Genomic DNA, 17,640 nt, shown 5'->3' on the forward strand with positions numbered 1-17,640 from the left:
ACCCTTTACTTAGCACATCTTGAACACTGTGGGAGAGTTCAAAATTTTCTGAAGGACTTCAGATGTTGAACTCTAAGAAAAAGAGTGTGAAGAAAAAGGAAAGTACTATTCATTTCTGGGGAGGGGTGAAGATACTCGAGAAGGACTGCTGGAACAGATACAGGGAAATGCCTGAAGCAGCAGATGCAATTGAAAAGCTGCCTGAAGAGTTTTGCCGGAAATAGAATGCCAGTATTTTGGCAAAGGATGGCAGAAATCCTGGAGAAAGGCATTCATGGAATTTCCAGGAATATTACAATAACTGATTAAGAAGATTTCCAAGAGAATTTCTTTTTTCTGAGGTAGGTACAGAGGAAGATAGGATTGGAAAGGATTTTGAGATGTGATATGAGAGGGGTAGGATCAGAAGTGGCCTCTCCTCAAACTAAACCTTTGTAAGTAGTTGCTTTAGCCTCATAGTTCTAGAGGTGTTGTAATTCACTAACAATTACAGCAATAAGAGGCGCCATTGGTACACACACTTGCCCTATCCATTCTATTGGATGTCCATGTGAGCAGGGGGCACAGGGAGCCAGTGAGCCCAGATTTTGTGCCTGGAATTCGGGGTCCCTTCATCAGCAAGACCAGGGTCAATACCAAGAATCGAAACCCAAAGGTCAATCGCAAGTCTGGAAGTTGAGGACCAGAGAATGGAGACTTGCCCTGGAGCTGGGGGGGACTGTCCGTGTATGTGTGCGGGTGGGAGGAGGAACAGATCTTGCTCTGCTGTTGTCATTTTGTTGCTTGTTGTGCTCCGTTTTGCTGTGTTCTGTGCTGTTCTGCTCAGCATCTTGGACGGGCTCTGTTGGCACCAGAATGTGTGGTGACACCTGCACACCCTTCGGTGCATGTTTCGATGTACGTGATAAATACTTCTGAACCTGAATCTAAATCTATCCACCTTTCAAAGCTTTGCTGAATGACATTCAACACACAAAATGCTGGAGGAACTCAGCAGGCCAGGCTGCATCTATGGAAAAGAATGCAGTCAATGTTTCTGGCCGAGACCCTTCATCAGGACTGGAGAATCAAAGATGAAGGTGGGGAAAGGGGAGGAAGAATGACAAAGGGATAGGTGAAACTGGGAGGGGGTGGAGGGTGTAGTAAATATGTAGCTGGGAAGTTGATTGGTAAAAGAGATACAGGGGCTGGAGAAGGGGGAATCTGATAGGAGAGGACAGAAGCCATGGAAGAAAGAAAAGGGGATATATTTTCTTTTCTTGCTGGCAGTTTGATGTTTATTTTTAGAAGCTTTTTGTATGACGCATGACTCCGGGGTTGTATACCTAATGGGTTTTTTTTACCCCCTCACTTTTCTGCTTAGGTTTTTTTTGCTATCACAAATTTTTTTTCAATCTTTAAGATAATGTCTTTGAGACATTGTAAGTGTTGTTACTTCAATGTACCCGTTATTTTTTCTGTATAATATAACAATAAAAAGATTTGTAAAGAAAGAGGAAGGAGCACCAGAGGGAGGTGATGGGCTGGAAAGGAGATAAGGTGACAGGGAAATGGGGATGGGGAATGGTGAAAGAGTGGGGGGTCAGTACCAGAAGTTTGAGAAATCAACGTTCATGTCATCAGGTTGGAGGCTACCCAGACAGTAGAAAGTGTTGCTCCTCCAACCTGAGTGTGGACTCATCATGACAGTAGAGACGACCATGCTGGAATGGGAATAGGTAGTGGAAGTAAAATGTGTGGCCACTATCTGCCTTTGCTCAGTTTTTGTTGTTATTCCATTTCACCCACACACTTACCTAGTTTCTCTCTGTATCTCAACCCTTCACCTCAACCACTTCCCGTGGTAGTGAGTCCTACAGGTTTACCAACTCCTCCTGCAGGGAAATTTCTTACACCTTTCCTCTTTCTTTCCTTTAAAGGGGGTACAATATAGGTTCAAGACTGGTTGAAGATTTTCTAGCTCGAACAAGCATTACGCAATGCCGTAATTTCCATGAAACAGCAGAAGTCATTGCTAAGGTAACATTTGATTGCATGTATCAAAGGAGATTTAACCTGCAAAATGGGTGGATTTGGGCATTACGAAATGTTACAAAGTTAACTACATGTTTTTAAAAAACGCAAACACATGGAATTCTGCAGATGCTGATATTCAAGCAACACAAAGTTGGTGAACGCAGCAGGCCAGGCAGCATCTCTAGGAAGAGGTACAGTCAACGTTTCAGGCCAAGACCCTTCGTCAGGACTACACAAAGGGTCTCAGCCCAAAACATCGACTGTACCTCTTCCTAGAGATGCTGCCTGTCCTGCTGCGTTCACCAGCAGCTTTGATGTGTGTAACTACATGTTGTGGCCACTTTATTAGGTACCTCCTGTGCCAAATAAAGCTTGTTGTGTATCCACTTCAAGGTTCGACATGTTGCATGGTTCAGAGATGCTCTTCTGTACACCACTGTTGTAACGTGTGGTTGTCTGAGTTACTGTCACTTTCTATCAGTTTGAATCAGTCTGGCTATTCTCCTCTGACCTCTCTCATTAACCAGGTGTTTTCACCCACAGAACTGCCCCTCACTGGATGTTTTTTTTTTTGGTTTTTTGCACCATTCTCTAAACTCTAGAGACTGTTGTCCATGAAAATCTCAGTAAATCAGCACATTCTGGGATACTCAAACCACCCTCTCTGGCACTGACAATCATTCCACAGTCGGTCACTTAGATCACATTTCTTCCCCATTCTGATGTTTAGTCTGAGCAACAGCTGAACCTCTTCACCATGTCCACATGCCTTTATGCATTGAGTTAGTCATGTGATTAGTTGATCAGATATTTGCATTAACAAACCAGTGTACAGGTGTACCTAATATGGTGGCCATTGAGTCCGTGCTAATCCTATTGTGATGTACCCATCCATTTTTCATAGATGCTGTAATGACCATGCTCTCAAAGATTGAGTTGCTTGTGGAAATACACACAGAAATAGACCTTTTAGCCCACCATTGGCATCCTGACCCATCTATAGACTAATATTTGGCAGCAGTGGTGAAGCTGCATGACACAGATACTCTCTGGATATGTTTCATACATCTGCCCGGGCTTCCTACGGGCTGAACAGCTAATGGGAAGGTCCGTGCTGTGTATAGGCAGTAAGTCCCATCGTCCAGCACTGCTTGTGGGCTGCCATGAGCTTCTGTACACTTACCCAGCTCCCATCCATTTCCCTGGGACACTAAACTGATCTCCCTCTCAACCATGGCATCGCATCTTCTGATTTCAATGTTCTGCCCTGTACCTCATCTTTTTGATTCTTCCCTCCTTAGCACTCCTAACAGTCCCCCGCAAGCTTTCTGATCTTCTTCCTTGTATCTTCCATCCTCCTTCTCATCCCTGATGCCTTTCCTCTGCCAGGGCCCTTCCAGACTCACACTGACATCTCTCAACTTCGCTAAACAGGTGGCTGCTCCAACATCTCCAAAAAGCACCAATGACTTTCCCAACCCAATCGACCTTCTGCTCTGACTCCTTCATTAGTACCGTTATCTAGGTTCAAGGTACATGCATTAACAAAGTATGTATGCAGTATTCAGCTCTGAGATTTGTCTTCTGCATTGCCACAAAGCAAAGAAAACCGTGGAAGTCAGTTCAAAGAAAAACATCAACCCCTCCACACACAAAAAAATAGTGCAAGCAGCAACAAGAACATCAACCACACCCACACTCGCCATGTGCAAAAAGAAAATTGTGCAAACTGCAAACCCCAAAACCTCCTTGCCACCCAACACCTCATCAACTCCTAACTCTGTCATCCATACTCTTTGGCCTTCAATCCAATCGTTATTCCAATCTAGGGCCCCCCATCTAAGAAAGGACATGTTGGCATTGGAGAAGGTCCAGTTGCAGTTCTCAATATTCTGGGAATTAAAAGGTTAATATGAGGAGTGCTTAATGGCTCTGGGCCTGTAGTCACTGGAATTTAGAGAAATGAGGGAGAATTCAATGAGATTTTCTCATTGAAAACTATTGAATATTGAAAGGCTTAGATTGGGTGGACGTGGAGAGGATGTTTCCTGTCGTAAGGGAGTCTAGGACCAGAGAACACAGACTCAGTAGAGGAATATCCCTTTAGAACAGATGAGGAGGAATTTCTTCAGCTAGAGGGTGGTGAATCTGTGGAATTAATTTCCACAGACAGCTGTAGTATATCATCTGGGTATATTTAAAGTGGAAGTTGACAAGTTTTTGACAGTAAGGATGACAAAGATTACTGGGAGAAGGCAGGAGATTGTCCATCCTCTGGGCTTCCCCTCCCCTCTTCTTTCTCCCTAGGGCTCCTGTCCCATGATCCTCTCATATCCCTTTTGCCAATCAACAATCTTGGCTCCATCCCTCCCCCTCCTGTCTTCTCCTATCATTTCAGATCTCCCCCTCCCCCTCTCAATTCTCTTACTAGCTCTTCCTTCAGTTAGTCCTGACGAAGGGTCTCGGCCCAAAACGTCGACTGTACCTCTTCCTAGAGATGCTGCCTGGCCTGCTGCATTCACCAGCAACTTGTGTGTGTTGCAGGAGATTGGGGGTTGAGATGGATAATGAATCAGACATGATGGAATGCAAAGCAGACTCAATGGTCTGAAAAGGCCAATTCTGCTCCTATGTCTTAAGGTCTCATGGTCTTACCCTCACTGTTCTTTGCCCATGGATTCCAGCAGATGATGTTGTGGACATCACTGAGTTGTGGATGAAAGGGGGGTAATAAATCAGCCATGAAATGGTGGAGCAGACTCGATAGGCCAAATGGCCTAATTCTGCTCCTACATCTTATGGTCATCTTGATTTTTGACCCTCTCCTCACCTTCTTCAGTATTAGCAGCCCATTCACAATGCATCTGCTGTTCCACCATCTTTTTGGTTTGGTTGACTGCATCAGAGAGGTCCATGAAGTTCCCTCATACAAAACTGTCCTGTCCTCCCTCCTTACAGTCCTGGCCCCCTTTAGCATTAGCTTGTTATTTATATACACAAGCACATCCCAAAATTGCAAGATGGTTATAAATCCCGATGTGATGCAGAGATCAGTTTAAATATTGATGAATTTTGAGTAGCATTAAAATGATTACAGTCAATAAAGTGCATTTGCATTAACAATATGACAGTTCTGATGCATTAACTATTCCACAACATGCCAAGTGGAAAATCAGAAATGCAAATGTCATTCATTCCTTTCCTGAGATCAATAATGATCTCATAATATCTTGTTAATTCCAGACTTACACCCCTGGGCCACCATTTTCTTTGGAATTCTGATGGAGGTTGTATCTGATCTCTATCTTTCCTGGGATCTTCTGTGAGTGTTTTATGAGAGGTGTGGTCTGTGCTCATCTCATTCAGAGAGCAGTGAAGCCAGCAACAGGACTAGCAATATGAACTTGGAAGTAATTCGGAAGATGTGTAGATCGAGTGGTTGAGTTGTCCTCTGATCTTGGCAATTTACTTCCATGAACATCAACTGGTTGTTTCGTGGCATGACCAACTCTCCCAAGTGTCTGCCCATGAAGATCAAAGAGACACAAGTTCCACTGGGCATCGGAGAAAACCATCACGCAACTAAACACGTGGAATGCAAGAGAATCCCTAGAAGTCTGGTTTCCCGTGAACAGACATGTAGACCTCGATCTTATTTGAGCCAATGCAGGCAAAATTCCAGATCATGATGCATGAAGTTTGCCATACACCCAATCTGCAACGAGATTTCCTCCCAAAATCAAATCAATTTCAGTAATGACAACCAGTCAGCTGATTGATAAGCATATGAAGGCCAAGCATTCAGAGGACACATCGCAATTAACAGTGCACCGATGACGTCTGCTAGTATGGTGACAAAATGTTCGTAAGTAAATTGCCAAGATCAGGGAACGACTCAACCCAATATGGACTTGCAAATTAGGAATCCCAATTCTCTTCTTTCAGTCAATGGTCATTGACTTCTATGCTATAAGAGAAAAAGCTTAACATCCTACATGGCAATAATCTGCACTAGTGTAAGGTTTCCTACAGGGTAACTTGCATGTTGAGTTGGTGTAAGGAAGGCAATTCATTTTGAGTGTTCTAGATAACAGCAAGGATGAAGTGCTAAGGCTTCACAAGGCATTGGCCAGACTGCATTTGGAGTATCGAGAGCAGTTTTGGGCCCCTTATCTGAGAAATTGGAAGGCGGGGTATAGATACCAAAGGAGGTATAAGGCACTCCTTCCCTCTGCTAGCATGCAGGCCACCCTTGGTCAAAGTGTAGCAGCGACTTCACCCCCACCCCCCCGATCAGGGTCATGTGAAGCCATGGGAGCAGGTGGTGGGTGGTTGTAAGAGCAACTTGTGCAGATCACAAGTCCTGGTTATGTAACCACCAACACCAGGCAGACAATATCTGAAGAGTATTGATAATGGCTGGGGTCACCCATCTTGTAAAGGCACTGTCCAGAGGGCAATGGCAAGCCACTTCTGTAGAAAAATTTGCCAAGAACAATCATGGTCATAGATTGTGATCATCCATGTCATATGACACAGCACACAATGACAATGATGATGGTATCTAAAAGGTGTGCTGGCATTGGAGAGGGTCCAGAGGAGGTTCACGAGGATGACCATTTGTATTACACATTATGAAATGCCTTCTGGAAATCCATATACAAGTTGCAAGAAAAATTTATGAACCCTTTGCAGTTACCTGGTTTTCTGCATTAGTTACTCAAAATGTGGTCTGATCTTCATCTAAGTCACAATAGACAAACACAATCTGCCTAAACTAATTACACAAACAATTGTACTTCTCATCAATACTGAGTACATCATTTAAATAATCATAGTCTAGGTTCAAAAGAAGTACGTGAACCTCTGGGATAATGCCAGTGCTGATGCGAAGGAGGTGCTCTGTGAACTGTATGGGGCTATTAGCGATCTGCAGAATGTACACCCTGGTGGACTGTTTATTGTCGCTGGAGATTTTAACCACGCGAACCTGAAGTCAGTGCTCCCCAGATTCCATCAGGTGGACTTTGCAACGAGGGGGGAGAACACATTGGACCTTGTTTACACAAACGACGCATACCGGTGGAGCGCCCCCCCACCCCCTGGTTACTCAGACCTCATCTCTGTTATGCTAATCGCAGCATACAGACTGCACGTCAGGCGCTCCAGACCAGTTCTGAAGTAGGTGAAAATCTGGCCAGCAGGAGCCATCTCTGCTCTTCAAGACTGCTTTGAGCACACTGACTGGCACATGTTCAGGGAGGCTGCAACCGATGGCGACTCCACCACCTTAGAGGAGTACATGGCATCAGTGACTGGCTACATCAGCAAGTGCATTGATGACATCACTGTGACCATGACCATCACTATACGGGCTAACCAGAAGCCATTGATGACCGCGGAGGTGCGTGCGCTGCTGAGGACCCGTGACTCCGCCTTCAGAGCAGGCGACAAGGCAACCCTAACAACAGCGAGGGCCAAACTGTCCCGGGCCATCAGAGAGGCAAAGCGTGCACACGCCCAGCGAATCACAGCCACTTCCAGGACAATGGCAACACACAGCGCATGTGGAAGGGCATTCAGGACAACATCACCTGACTGTGCTGGTGATGCCTCCCTCCCTGATGCGCTGAACAACTTCTACGCTCATTTTGAGGTGGAAAATGATGTGGCGGCAAGGAAGACCACCTCTCCTCCCAATGACCAGGTGCTGTGTCTTACCGTGGCCGATGTAAGGAGAACCCTGTGCAGGGACCAAATAATATTCCTGGCAGAGTGCTTAAAGAATGTGCAGACCAGCTAGAAGAGATTCTCACTGACATCTTCAACATCTCCCTGAGCAGCGCCGTCATTCCTACTTGCTTCAAGGCCACCACCATCGTCCCTGTGCCGAAGAAGTCTTCAATGTCCTGCATCAATGACTACCGTCCCATTGCACTCACATCCATCATCATGAAGTGTTTCGAGAGGCTCATCATGAGGCACATCCAGACCCTGCTGCCCCCCCCCTGCAGTTCGCGTACCGTCCCACCTGTTCAACAGACCACACCATTGCCATCACCCTCCACCTGGCCCTAATCCACCTGGACAAAAAGACACACGTTTGAATGCTGTTCATAGACTTCAGTTCTGCATTCCACACAATCATTCCTCAGAAATTGATTGGAAAGCTGAGCCTACTGGGCCTGAACACCTCCCTCTGCAACTGGATCCTAGACTTCCTGACTGGGAGACCTCAGTCAGTCCGGATCGGGAGCAGCATCTCCAACACCGTCACACTGAGCACGGGGCCCCCCAGGGCTGTGTGCTCAGTCCACTGCTGTTCACTCAGCTGACCCACGACTGTGCTGCAACACACAGCTCGAATCACATCATCAAGTTCGCCGATGACACGACCGTGGTGGGTCTCATCAGCAAGAACGATGAGTCAGCATACAGAGAGGAGGTGCAGCGGCTAACAGACTGGTGCAGAGCCAACAACCTGTCCCTGAATGTGAGCAAAACAAAAGAGATGGTTGTTGACTTCAGGAGGACATGGAACGACCACTCTCTGCTAAACATCGACAACTCATCTGTAGAGATTGTTAAGAGCACCAAATTTCTTGGTGTTCACCTGGCAGAGAATCTCACCTGGTCCCTCAACACCAGCTCCATAGCAAAGACAGCCCAGCAGCGTCTCTACTTTCTGCGAAGGCTGAGAAAAGTCCATCTCCCACCCCCCATCCTCACCACATTCTACAGAGGTTGTATTGAGAGCATCCTGAGCAGCTGCATCACTGCCTGGTTCAGAAACTGCACCATCTCGGATTGCAAGACCCTGCAGCGGGATAGTGAGGTCAGCTGAGATCATCGGGGTCCTCCTTCCCGCCACTACAGACATTTACTCCACACGCTGCATCCGCAAAGCTAACAGAATTATGAAGGACCCCACACACCCCTCATACAAACTCTTCTCCCTCCTGCCATCTGGCAAAAGGCACCGAAGCATTTGGGCTCTCACGACCAGACTGTGTAACAGTTTCTTCCCCCAAGCCATCAAACTCCTCAATACCCACAGCCTGGACTGACACCAACCTACTGCCCTCTACTGTGCCTATTGTCTTGTTTATTATTTATTGTAATGCCTGCACTGTTTTGTGCACTTTATGCAGTCCTGGGTAGGTCTGTAGTCTAGTGTAGTTTTTGTGCTGTTTTACATAGTTCAGTGTAGTTTTTGTATTGTTTCATGTAGCACCATGGTCCTGGAAAAACAGTGTCTCATTTTTACTATGTTCTGTACCTGCAGTTATGGTTGAAATGACAATAAAAAGTGACTTGACTTGACTTGAAAGCAGTAACTCCCAAGCACCTTTTCCAAATTCAGTGTATTGTATCCAGTATTTCTCCTCACCACAGAAATCAAAAGAGGGTTCAGTGACGAATTTTGAAAATGTTTCCATTCAGTCTACTCAGGTAAATCTTTTCCACCCTTTGATTCACTTGATTCATTCACTCTGGTGAGCTTCCAACTAGCAGACATGTTATTCTCCATCCCATTCCCAGCCCTAGTCAGATACTTGCCTTCCTATCAGGCACGTTTCCACCCTTGGGGTTTACCTCTGGCAGCACAGTAGCATAACACTTCACAGTGCTATGCTCAGTGATCAGGGCTCAATTCCCGACACTGTCTGACCATAAGACACAGGAGCAGAATTAAGCCATTTGGTCCACCAAGTCTGCTCTGCCAATAAATCATGGCTGATGCATTTTCCCTCTCTACCCCCTTCTCTTGCCTTCTCCCCATAATCTTCCACGCCTTGGCGAATCAAGAATCTATCAACCTCCGCCTTAAATACATATATGGAGGAGAATAGAGTTGACTTAAGTACGTCTATGGAGGAGATAAGTGCAGGAGTGGGTCGTGTTGTGGAAACAGAGAACCTGCAGAGAGACAGATAGTTTAGGAGAATGGGCAAAGAATTGGCAAATGAAATACAATGTTGGAAAGTGTATGGTCATGCACTTTGGTGGAAGAAATAAACAGCAGACTATTATTTAGATGGGGGGAGAATTCAAAATGCAGAGGTGCAAAGGGACTTGGGAGTCCTTGTGCAAGATACCCTAAAGGTTAACCTCAAGTTGAATGCAATGTTGGCATTCATTTCTAGACGTGTAGAATATAAGAGCAGGGATGTGATGTTGAGGCTCTATAAGGCACTTGTGAGACCACACTGAGTATTGTGTGCAGTTTTGGGCTCCTTATTTTAGAAAGGATATACTGAGAGTGGAGAGGGTTCAGAGAAGATTGATGAGAATGATTCCAGGAGTGAAAGGGTTACTGTATGAGGAATGTCTGGCAGCTCTTGGGCTGTATTCCCTGGAGTTAAGAGAATGAGAGGGGATCTCATAGAAATATTCCAAATGTTAAAAGGCCTGAACAGATTAGATATGGCAAAGTTAGTTCCCATGGTAGGGGAGTCTAGGACAAGGCGGCACGACTTCAGGTTTGAAGGATATCCATTTAGAACTGAGGTGTGGAGAAATTACTTTAGTGAGACAGTGGTAAATATGTGGAATTTGTTGCCACAAGTGGCTGTGGAGGCCAAGACATTGGGTATATTTAAGGCAGAGATAGATAGATTCTTGATAAGCCAGGGCATCAAAGGGTATGGGCTGAAGGCAGGCGAGTGCAGATGGCTGGAAGAATTGGATCAGCCCATGATTGAATGGTGGAGCAGTCCCAATGGGCCAAATGGGCTGCTTCTGCTCCTATATCTTATGGTCTAATGACTTTTCAATTGTATTCCTTTCCATAGAAACATAAAAAATAGGTGCAGGAGTAGGCCATTCGGCCCTTCGAGCCTGCACCGCCATTCAGTATGATCATAGCTGATCATCCAACTCAGAACCCTGTACCTGCCTTCTCTCCATACCCCCTGATCCCCGTAGCCACAAGGGCCATATCTAACTCCCTCTTAAATATAGCCAATGAACTGGCCTCAACTGTTTCCTATGGCAGAGAATTTCAGATTCACCACTCACTGTGTGAAGTTTTTCCTCATCTCGGTCCTAAAAGGCTTCCCCTTTATCCTCAAACTGTGACCCCTCGTTCTGGACTTCCCCAACATCGGGAACAATCTTCCTGCATCTAGCCTATCCAATCCCTTTACGATTTTATACATTTCAATAAGATCTCCCCTCAATCTTCTAAATTCCAACGAGTATAAGCCTAGTCAATCCAGTCTTTCATCATATGAAAGTCCTGCCATCCCAGGAATCAATCTGGTGAACCTTCTTTGTACTCCCTCTATGGCAAGAATGTCCTTCCTCAGATTAGGGGACCAAAACTGCACACAATACTCCAGGTGTGGTCTCACCAAGGCCTTTTACAACTGCAGTAGTACCTCCCTGCTCCTGTACTCGAATCCTCTCGCTATAAATGCCAGCATACCATTCGCCTTTTTCACCGCCTGCTGTACCTGCATGCCCACTTTCAATGACTGGTGAATAATGACACCCAGGTCTCATTGCACCTCCCCTTTTCCTAATCAGCCACCATTCAGATAATGTTTTCCTGTTCTGATGGAGCCTGATCTTCTCAAGAAAGATCTATTTATGTGCAATATGCCTCAGTCAAAAGTACTTCCAGAGGACCTTAGAAGAAGAATTGTGGAGCTGCATGAAGGTGGAAAAGGCTACAAAAGTATTTCTAAACATCTGAGTGTTCATCTGTCCACAGGAAGAGAAATTGTCTACAAATAGAGGAAACTCCATACTGTTGATACTCTCCCTAAGAGTGGATGTCCTGTAAAGATCACACCTAGAGCATAACATGCAATGCTGAAGGAAGTTGAAATGAACCCAACAGTAATAGCAAAAGACCTGTAGAAATCTCTAGAACTTGCTAAAGTCTCAGTTTATGTGTCCACTATAAGAAAAACACAGAACAAGAATGGTGTTCATGGAAGGACACCACAGAGAAAACCATTGCTCTCCAAAAGAACATTGCTGCACATCTCAAGTTTGCAAAAGGCCACCTGGATGTTCTACAACACTTCTGGGACAATGTTCTGTGGACAAATAAGACAAAAGTTTAACTTTTTGGTAGAAAAGCAGATTGCAATGTTTGGAGTAAAATGGGCACTGTACATCAACATCAAAACCTCATCCCAGTTGTGAAGCATTGTGGAAGAAGCATCATGATTTGGGGCTGTTTGGCTGCCCCAGGGCCTGGACAGCCTGCAGTTATTGAATACAAGAACATAAGAAATAGGAGCAGGAGTAGGGTATCTGTGTCAGCTTTGGGCAGGACTCAAGCGCTGACCAATGAATACTATTTCACCAGGATTATTAGGGAGCACAAAGGCAACAGTCTTTCAAAAACAGGAGGCAGGCAGAAATCCAAAATGGCAGGCAGAGGTCTTACCAGGAAAGGCAGTAAAGCAAGGGCAGACAATCCAGAGCACACAGGCAAAAACTGGGTCCAAGAGCAGGCAAAAAGTCCAAAACACAGAAGCAGGCAAAATCAGTTGGCAGGAGTCACAATGACAGACTGGAACAACACAGGTTAGAACTGGGACAAACCAGCAGAGGATGCTAGATAAGGCAGGGTTTAAATGGACAGGGTAATGTGTGAAAATTAGAAACAAGTGGGTGCAAATGAAGAGACAAGCAGGTAATTGGAGGAAGTCCAAAAAAAGAAAGGGGCTGGGCCAGAACCCACATGGCCAGGTGAAAGAAAACAGAAATTAAAGACTGTCGTGATCCAGAGCTACCAGCAGAGGCCTTTGACCCAGTGTTCAGGCTGGATTCTTAACGCATCTGGCCCATCGAGCCTGCCCAGCCATTCAATAAGATCATGGCTGATCTGGCCATGGACTCATCTCCACCTACCTTCCTGCCATAACTCTTAATTCCCCTAATATGCAAAATCTATCCAACCTTGTCTTAAATATATATTTACAGTACTGTACAGTAAATATATTTATTGAGGGAACAATTGGCCTGTTTAAAGGATGACCCATTGGCTGGCTTTCACACCAAGGCACCAGCTTGTGGTTCCAGGCACCCCAGTGGTATCAGAATAGTGCATGTAAGATCTTCAATCTCTTTGCTAGGGGCTCGCCTTCAGAGAGGGTCACAACTAGGGCTGAAGGACCATTGGGAATGTGTGCTGCACAAAGGAGAACCCACACACACACTTGTTTGTTGAAAGTTTAGTGTTGTAGTTTTGTAACTTGGAGGGGACTTATCGAAGTACCTGTCTGAGTTAGAATTGCTATTGAATGTTGAGTGTCATAGTTTTGTAACTTAGAGCACTTACAGAACTGTTCTATCTCACTTGCCGAATCTGCTTCCACGAAACCACATCTGAGAACCCTGGTCAGACCCCACTTGGAGTACTGTGCTCATTTCTGGTCACCTCACTACAAGAAGGATGTGGAAACCATAGAAATGGTGCACAGGAGATCTACAAGGAGGTTGCCTGGTTTGGGGAGCATGCCCTTATGAGAATAGGTTGAGTAAACTCGGCCTTTTCTCCTTGGAGCGACGGAGGATGAGAGGTGACCTGACAGAGGTGTATAAGATGATGAGAGGCATTGATCGTGTGGATAGTCAGAGGCTTTTTCCCAGGGTGGAAGTGGCTAGCACGAGACGGCATAATTTTAAGGTGCTTGGAAGTGGCTACAGAGAGGATGTCAGGGGTAAGTTTTTTACGCAGAGAGTGGTGATTACGTGGAATGGGCTGCCGGCGACGGTGGTGGAGGTGGATACGATAGGGTCTTTTAAAAGACTCCTAGACAGGTATGTGGAGCTCAGAAAAATAGAGGGCTAAGGGTAACCCTAGGTAATTTCTATGGTAAGGACATGTTTGGCACAACTTTAAGGGCCTGTATTGTGCTGTAGGTTTGCTGCATTTCTATGTTTCTAGAAGGGTTTTGCTAAGGATGATACTGATAGTTGTTCCCCAGCAAGGGTTTCCAACCTGGGTTTCATGGACTCCACAGCATAAAAAATGTTCAGAACCCCCCTGCTGCCGAGGCATTTCAGCAAATGTCATATGAAACAGACTAACCTTTATGTATTTTTACATGTCAGGTTGCATTCAAGATGTATCTTGGTGTGGCTGCCAGAGTGACATTTTGGACTCTGGCTGGAGATGACTGCTCACTATTCTTGGAGAAAAACCCACTGACGGACTACGTGGAAATCCCCAACAAGCATTCCTGTCTGCTCTACTCCAATATGATCTGTGGCATCCTGAGAGGGGCACTGAAAATGGTACAAGAATCAAAAAGATTATTGGTGTATGTTATTGCTACTTGGCAAAATGGAGCGTTTGAAACATGGTCCAATTTTTACACGGGTTGGAGAAATGTTTGAAGCAGGAAGAGGTAACAAGGGATTAGTTTGGATTGCTGTACCAAAGAGTCACCTGAAGAACAGTAGGTTATGTGGCTGCAGTGAGTTATAAATGAATTCAGAATCAGGTTTATCACTGACATATGTTGTGAAATTTGTTGTTTAGTGGCAGCAGTACAACGCAATACATAAAACACATTGTAATAAATATATATAAAAGAAAATTAGATAAGTAGTGGAAAGAGAGGGCAAAAATAGTGAGGTCGTGTTCATGGGTTCATTGTGCATTCATAAATCTGATGGCTGAGGGGGCAGAAACTGTTCCTAAAACACTGAGTGTGTGTCTTCAGGCTCCTGTATCTCCTTCCTGATGGTAGTAAAGGGAAGGGGGAATGTCCTGGGTATTGAGGGTCCTCTATGCAGGATGCCTCCATCGTGAGGTACTGCCTTTTGAAGATGGTTTAAATTCTGCTCTGAAGCAAAAAGATTATGTGGGCTCAGGACAAGGGGAAGGGAAATGACAGGCCTCAATTTGTTAAGACTAATTAGAGGCAACTTTACAAGTTTTTCGGTTGTTCAGAAGAGGAAAAGCCAATGATATGTTCTGTGTGTGCCTTCAGACTCCTGTACCTCCTCCCTGATGGTAGTAATGGGAAGAGAGTGGTGGGGGTTCTTAAAGAAGGATGGCTTCATGTGGCAAATGAAACTTAACACAGTAACTTATAATGTGATACATTTTGGTAGGAAGACTTAGCAGAGGCAAAGTAAAGGATACAGTTCTGAAGAGGCTTTAAGAAGCTTTTAAAGATGTTTTAGGAACAGCTTCTTCCCCTCCACCACCAGATTTTTGAACGGACAATTGTTATGTTTTGTAACTCCAAAGCATTAAACTAATTCAAAGGAAGACGTGTGTAACTTTAAACGAGGCGTGTAAGTATCACACGGTAGCGTGATGACGTATGCAATTAATGTATTTTTACATATATCCCATAATTAATTGTTTTTACAAATTAGAATGCTTAATCAAACAATATACATACAAGATTACTCAAAATTATTGAAATATTAAATACAATCAACACCTAAACTCTCTCTATTTTTGCTTGCTTTTTGCCTATTTATTTACTTTCGTCGTATAATAGCGGCACGGTAGTGACGTGGTTAATACAACACTTTACAATGCCAGAGATCGGGGTTCAATTCTTGCCGAGTCTGTAAGGAGTTTGTCCGTTCTCCCCGTGACCGTGCGGGTTACTTCCCGCGTGCTCCAGTTTCCGCCGACATTCCAAAGACATACCGGTCGGTAGATTCATTGGTCATTGTAAATAGTCCTGTGACAAGGCTGGGGTTAAACTGGGGATAGCTGGGCAGTGCAGCTCAAAGAGCCAAAAGAACCTGTTCCACACTGTGTCTCAATTAATAAATAAATAGGACGTACAGTTTTGAAGAAGCTTTAGGAAGCTTCTGAAGACACTTTCTGGAGCAGATTCTTCCCCTCCACCATCAGATCTCTAAACAGACAATGAACACATAAACACTATTTTTACCCCCTTTTTTCACTACTTATTGCAATTTCATAGTATATATTTCTGTATTTCTTACTGTAATTAAGATTATATTTTATATATTGCTGACACAAAACAGCAAGTTCCACAAAAATGTCAGTGATGGTAAACCTGATTCTGATGCTGAGGCTGCTGGAGCAGAGAGACCTGGCCGTATCCACGTGTAATCATCAAACGTGGCAGGGTAGGTTGAGAAAAAGAGATCCAGGACTTCATAAAGAAAGACAGCGAAAGCTAAGGAAGTTATGATGAGCCCGTAACAGAAGGCAGAGGAGCATTTGATGGATCTGGGCCTGGACTCATTAGAGTTTAGAAGAATGGGGGGGATCTCATCGAAACCTAACGAATCTTGGAAGGCCTGGATAGAGTCTATGTTCCCTATAGTGGGAGAGTCCAGGACCAGAGAGCTCAGCGTCAGAATAGAAGGACGTCCTTAAAGAACAGAAGCAAGGAACAATGTTTTGAGCTAGTGGGTGGTGAATCTGGGGAACTCGTTGCCATGAATGGCTGCAGAGGCCAAGTCATTGGGTATATCTAAAGCGGAGGTTGATAGGTCCTTGATTAGTAAGGGCATCAAGGGTTACAGGGGGAATGCCTGAGAATAGGGTTGAGAGGGATAACAAATGTGTTTCCAGAGAGGAACGTCTGGCAGCTCTTGGGCTGAATTCTCTGGAGTTCAGAAGAATGAGGGGGGATCTCATAGAAACAGTCTGAATTTTAAAAGGCTGGAACTGACTAGATATGGCAAAGTTATTTCCCATGGTAGGGAAGACTAGGACAAGAGGGCACAACTTCAGGATTGAAGGACGTCCATTTAGAACTGAGATGCGGGGAAATTACTTTAGTCAGAGGTGGTAAATCTTTGGAATCTGTTGTCACAGGCGACTGCGGGTGCCAAGTCATTATGTGTATTTAAGGCAGAGATAGATAGGTTCTTGATCAGCCAGGGCATCAAATGGTATGGGAAGAAGGCAGGGGTGTGGGGATGACTGGAAGAACTAGATCAGCCCATGATTGAATGGCGGAGCAGACTCCTATATCTTATGGTCTTATGGCTTATGACTGGTTGGGCCACAGCTGTGAAACTGCATCCAGTGTGGGTTTCCATGCTCTAAGAAAGATGAGGATCAAAGCTCAAAGTAAATTTATTATCAAAGTACATATACATCACTATATACAACCCTGAGTTTCATTTTCTTGTGGGCCCACACAGTAGATCCAAGAAATATAAAGGGATCAATGAAAAACCACAGCCATCAGGATGGACAAGCAACTAGTGAGCAAAAGACAGTAAACTATGCAAATACAAAAGAAAGAAAACAATAAATAATAATAATAATAATAAATAAATAAGAAATAAACACCGAGAACATGAGATGAAGAGTCCTTGAAAGTGATGTACCGTAGAAAAGGTTTATTGCTACCATTCCTGGAAGAAAAGATGTAAGTTTAACATAACTGGCAGAGGAACTAGAGATGACATGAGGGAAAAACTAATTTAATGCAGTGGGATTTTGGATCTAAAATGTTTCAACTGTTAGGCATGATGAAAATAAACCGAATAATGATTTCAAAAAGGCAACCAGAACTTGAAAGAAGAAAACATGAGTGAGACTGGAAGTTGTTCTGTTATACTTGCAAGTTGCCAGTATTAAACTCGAAGACCCAACTGGTCCCATCTTGGTTGTCAGCATTGTTTGATTGTGTGCCAAGTTAG

At 44.5% G+C, this 17,640-nt stretch overlaps 1 protein-coding gene across 1 annotated transcript in view; it reads left to right on the forward strand.

Moving 5' to 3' along the window:
* The window catches only part of LOC134342969 (trafficking protein particle complex subunit 3-like), a 110,828-nt gene that overhangs the window by 77,589 nt on the left and 15,599 nt on the right, over positions 1-17,640 (forward strand). The window contains exons 3-4 of the mRNA XM_063041720.1: positions 1,920-2,019; positions 14,095-14,277. Coding sequence (XP_062897790.1) covers positions 1,920-2,019; positions 14,095-14,277 — 283 coding nt within the window. The remainder of the gene's footprint in view (positions 1-1,919; positions 2,020-14,094; positions 14,278-17,640) is intronic.

Source organism: Mobula hypostoma, chromosome 2 (genome assembly GCF_963921235.1).
Source record: "Mobula hypostoma chromosome 2, sMobHyp1.1, whole genome shotgun sequence".
NCBI lineage: Eukaryota > Metazoa > Chordata > Chondrichthyes > Myliobatiformes > Myliobatidae > Mobula > Mobula hypostoma.